This window comes from Trypanosoma cruzi, genomic scaffold (assembly GCF_000209065.1).
Source record: "Trypanosoma cruzi strain CL Brener 1047053514057 genomic scaffold, whole genome shotgun sequence".
Lineage (NCBI taxonomy): Eukaryota > Euglenozoa > Kinetoplastea > Trypanosomatida > Trypanosomatidae > Trypanosoma > Trypanosoma cruzi.
Genome location: NW_001849231.1, coordinates 37497 through 41066, shown reverse-complemented (window position 1 = coordinate 41066; position 3570 = coordinate 37497). Strand labels below are relative to the sequence as shown.

The following is a 3570-nucleotide window of genomic DNA, read 5'->3' as shown; positions in this document are numbered from 1 at the left end:
TTGATCGGTAACACCATCCCCCCTTTTGCCGTTAGACACCTTCGCCAACACCGCCCTTGGGCCAAAGATGACATTCCCCCTTCTGGTGGAGGCGCTGCCACCACGACTCTCACCACCACCACTTTGATTTCTGTCACTTTTATCCGCCGTATCCATTTGGTTGGTCGACATTTCCAACTCCATTTCTTGCAAATACGCCAAAACAAGATGGCCAATACCAACACCATCGGATACCCCGCTGCTCAACTTGGCCCCCAGGTAGGCACAAACTACTCTATGATACATATCCGTCGCATCAAACCCTTCACCTTCCTCCGCCTCTTCTTCTTCTTCTTCTTTTTTCTCCTTTCCTTCTTCCCCCTCCCCTCCGCCGTCATCCCGAAACATCATTTTGTTTGCCGCCACATTATAGGTAGGAGAAGGGGTGTTCAATGCATAATTAGAATGCAGTGAGGATGGTGCAAAGGCGGATGCATGTTGTTGAAGAAGACTAGCACACTCATTCATTAGCCCTTTATAAATGGCGGCAAAGCTACCAGAAAGCGCCGTAGATGTACCATGCAAGGGCGGTGATGGTAAGGTTGATGGCAACGCCGTGGTGGCCACAATATCCTTCTTGCTTTGTTGCAAAATGCTAATCGCACTGCTAGTAGTAGACCCAGCAGACAGTTCAATGAGTCGTTCCAAGTCCTGCGCGACGGATGCAAGCTCTTTGAGACGTACTCTTTTCCCTAAACCCACTCGCCGCATTCGTTGTAGAATGTGTAGGGAGACACACACCGTGTCCAGAAGATGCATCTGTAACATTTTCTTGGATGGCGGTACCATTTTTTTGTTATTTGTTGGTTTCGTAATATTTCTCGGTTTCACATCGTCCTCCTTCTCTCCGTAGCGTTGCAGCAGAGAAGAAATACTGCAATGACATAAACAGTCATATAATTTCGCATCATTTCCATTGTACAGTACACGATGCATAAGCAGTGTCAACAACAGAACCTCCTCATTCATCATGCCTTCGGTGTGAAGTGTTAATGTTGTGGGAATTTTTTCAGCATCCGCTCCTGCCCCACTAAGTGTTGTCACATTGTAAGTTGAAATGCTGTATAACAGACGTTCAAGCGTTATGCTGGCAAGGAATATTTCATCTTCTGCAGCGGGAGTGCTCGATTGGACAACCACCTGGGTCCGGTTAGACCGCCGCAGTCCGCGATCGGTTTTCCGGCGGCTCGTCGTCTCATTGGCTGCCGATGTCTGCTGCCGCTGCTCCTGTTGCTGCTTACACATCAACTCCAGCGCCGCAAAGTCCTCGGGAGATCCCTGCTGCACCACATCCGGATTCGCCTGCACGTAGGAGCAAATTGCAAAGCGTGCAAGAAACTCCAGCGCCTCAACTGCCCATATACGAAGTTGTTTAATCGACGACATGGATGTCAGTGAGGCGTGCTGTGAAGAAATAAGAGGGCCACTAGTCACGTGGTCCCCAGCCCCTAGAGGCAACGTAGATCCTGTTGCCAATGACAGCAAAAACTGCACTAGCCTCCCCCACACTCGTCTTGCCACGATATCTTTGTTGAAAACCTCTTGTTTTTGCGGTTGCTTTTGCTTTGATTTTGATTGCTGCTTCCCCTGAACCTTGGATTTACCCTCATTCCCTTTTGAGGTTGATGCAGCGGCAGGTGTCGTAGGTGCTGGACGCTTTGGCAGCTCCACTTTGAGTAGCACTTGCCATGCTCGATCAATCATCTCAAGACAATTGGATGGCATTTCCTCCATAATCAGTTCCTGCTCGGCCAGTGCGCTTAATGTCGTTGTAGATCCCGACTGACCTTGCTTGGGCAATGGCACATTCTCTGTCACCCCTATTGACGCGGTATTTCCGGTAGCACTGCCGCCTATCGTCGTGCTCTTCACGTACCATTTATATCGCATTACAGTCAAAAGGACATGATCCATGGCTTGCATCAATATTTCTTGACTGGCCTCTGGTGGTGGCACTGTATCAAGGAACTCAAGATGAATCAACTCCTGAACCTTCCGTGCCGCCCTCTGCGCAACGGAGAGCGCCTCACTATACATGGCCTGTTTCTCATAACAAGCGGCAATAAGGTCGTAGAGGCGAAGACGCCACGGCAGGTACCGCACGGTCGCCAATTTAAGCGTTGCGGATTCGCATATTTCCAAACAAAGCGCAATGTGACGAGTCACGTGCGAAGCGGCGTCACCCACACGTTCCCCCGCTTGTCGCAGCATGTGAAGACACATCTCATAAACCGTAATAGTGCCATTAAAGAGAATGTGGTAGCTGTCATCTGCGTTCAGTCTCGCAATGCCAAGCAGGCATGAAGTCACGGCATCAATATAACTTGCCGCAAGCTTCATGGTCTCTAACTCCCCTTTCGGGAAACCATCACCCCCGGAGTATACACAGTAAAACTGACATGTGTATCGCATGATATCGTACTGCGCCAAAAGACGCCATGGATAAAGAATTTCTTTGGGTTGCGCCGTAACCTTCTCTGCCCCAAAACGCAACACTTGTGTATCATCCGCATCCAGCAGTCCCATCACATTGAATGCGCCTCTAGTAGTGCTTGTTCGTGCCGCAAGCCACGCCGCTTCAACCTTCTCCGCAGCCCCACGCAACACCTGTTGGATGTCCTTTTCCAGCGGATCTAAGCAGACATCGATCACTTCCTCGTATAACCCACGCGCCAGAAGATATTGACCCGCCGCAAGACACTCCTCGGTCATCACCACAACCACGTCAAGCTCTATTGAAGGATGAGTAGGGGATGTAAGAGCTGACGTGCCCGTATGAAAATCGGCGGCTACATCGGCCATTGCAGTCTTCTGTGACGTGATGGCGGTGTTGGTCTGTGTAAAGGGAGCCGAGTCTGACATAAACGGGATATTTTTTGGGCGCAACACCCCGGCTGTACGCTTCTCCGTCTCCTTCCCCGTTCTCTGCCTTCGCTCAGCAATAATGGATGGTGATAAGGTGGCGGGGAGAGATGGGAGGGTCCCTGTACAACTCATCGCGGCGGCACCGCAACGCACGTCTGTGATAAGTTGCCGCAGCTTTCCACGTTGCCGTTGAATGTCAGCGGAATCCGCAGCGTTGAAGTGAAGGCTAACCAAACGTCGTAACTCCAGTTTGAACTTTTTTTTGCATTCGTCCAAGACCGAAATTCCCTCCCGTCGTTGCTTCTTTTCCAATTTTCCACCTCCTCCTTCCGTTATTTCCTCTTTTTTGTTTCGTTGTTGGCTTCCGACCCAACCTGTTGCCTGCATTTTTTTTTTTATCGCCTCACCGAAAACTATCCACGACAAAAAAACAACAACAACAACTAACAAACAAACAAACAAAAGCAAAGAAAACAAGTGAGAGAGAAGGAAAAGGCCGGGCAATGGAAGTAAAGTACACACGTATGCACAACATACAACAACAACAGCCAGAAGCCGCAGCAAATTCACCACACACATGTGATGCTTTCATCAGTCTCTCTCTCTCTCTCTCTCTCTCTCTTTTTCTTTTCTTTTCAAAACGACGGCAAAAATTCCCCCCCCCCC

At 49.6% G+C, this 3570-nt stretch overlaps 1 protein-coding gene across 1 annotated transcript, besides 3 other annotated features; it reads right to left on the bottom strand.

The window, feature by feature from the left end:
* Window positions 1-3483, bottom strand: Tc00.1047053503691.9 (hypothetical protein, conserved; the record flags this gene model as incomplete). The annotated part of the gene is made up of 1 exon (XM_797952.1): window positions 1-3483. A coding segment is annotated over one exon (3483 nt), but the record flags the coding sequence as incomplete, so codon positions are not given.
* Window positions 1-3570: a sequence feature (heterozygous, non-Esmeraldo-like haplotype).
* Window positions 309-357: a sequence feature (GA-rich).
* Window positions 3500-3532: a microsatellite.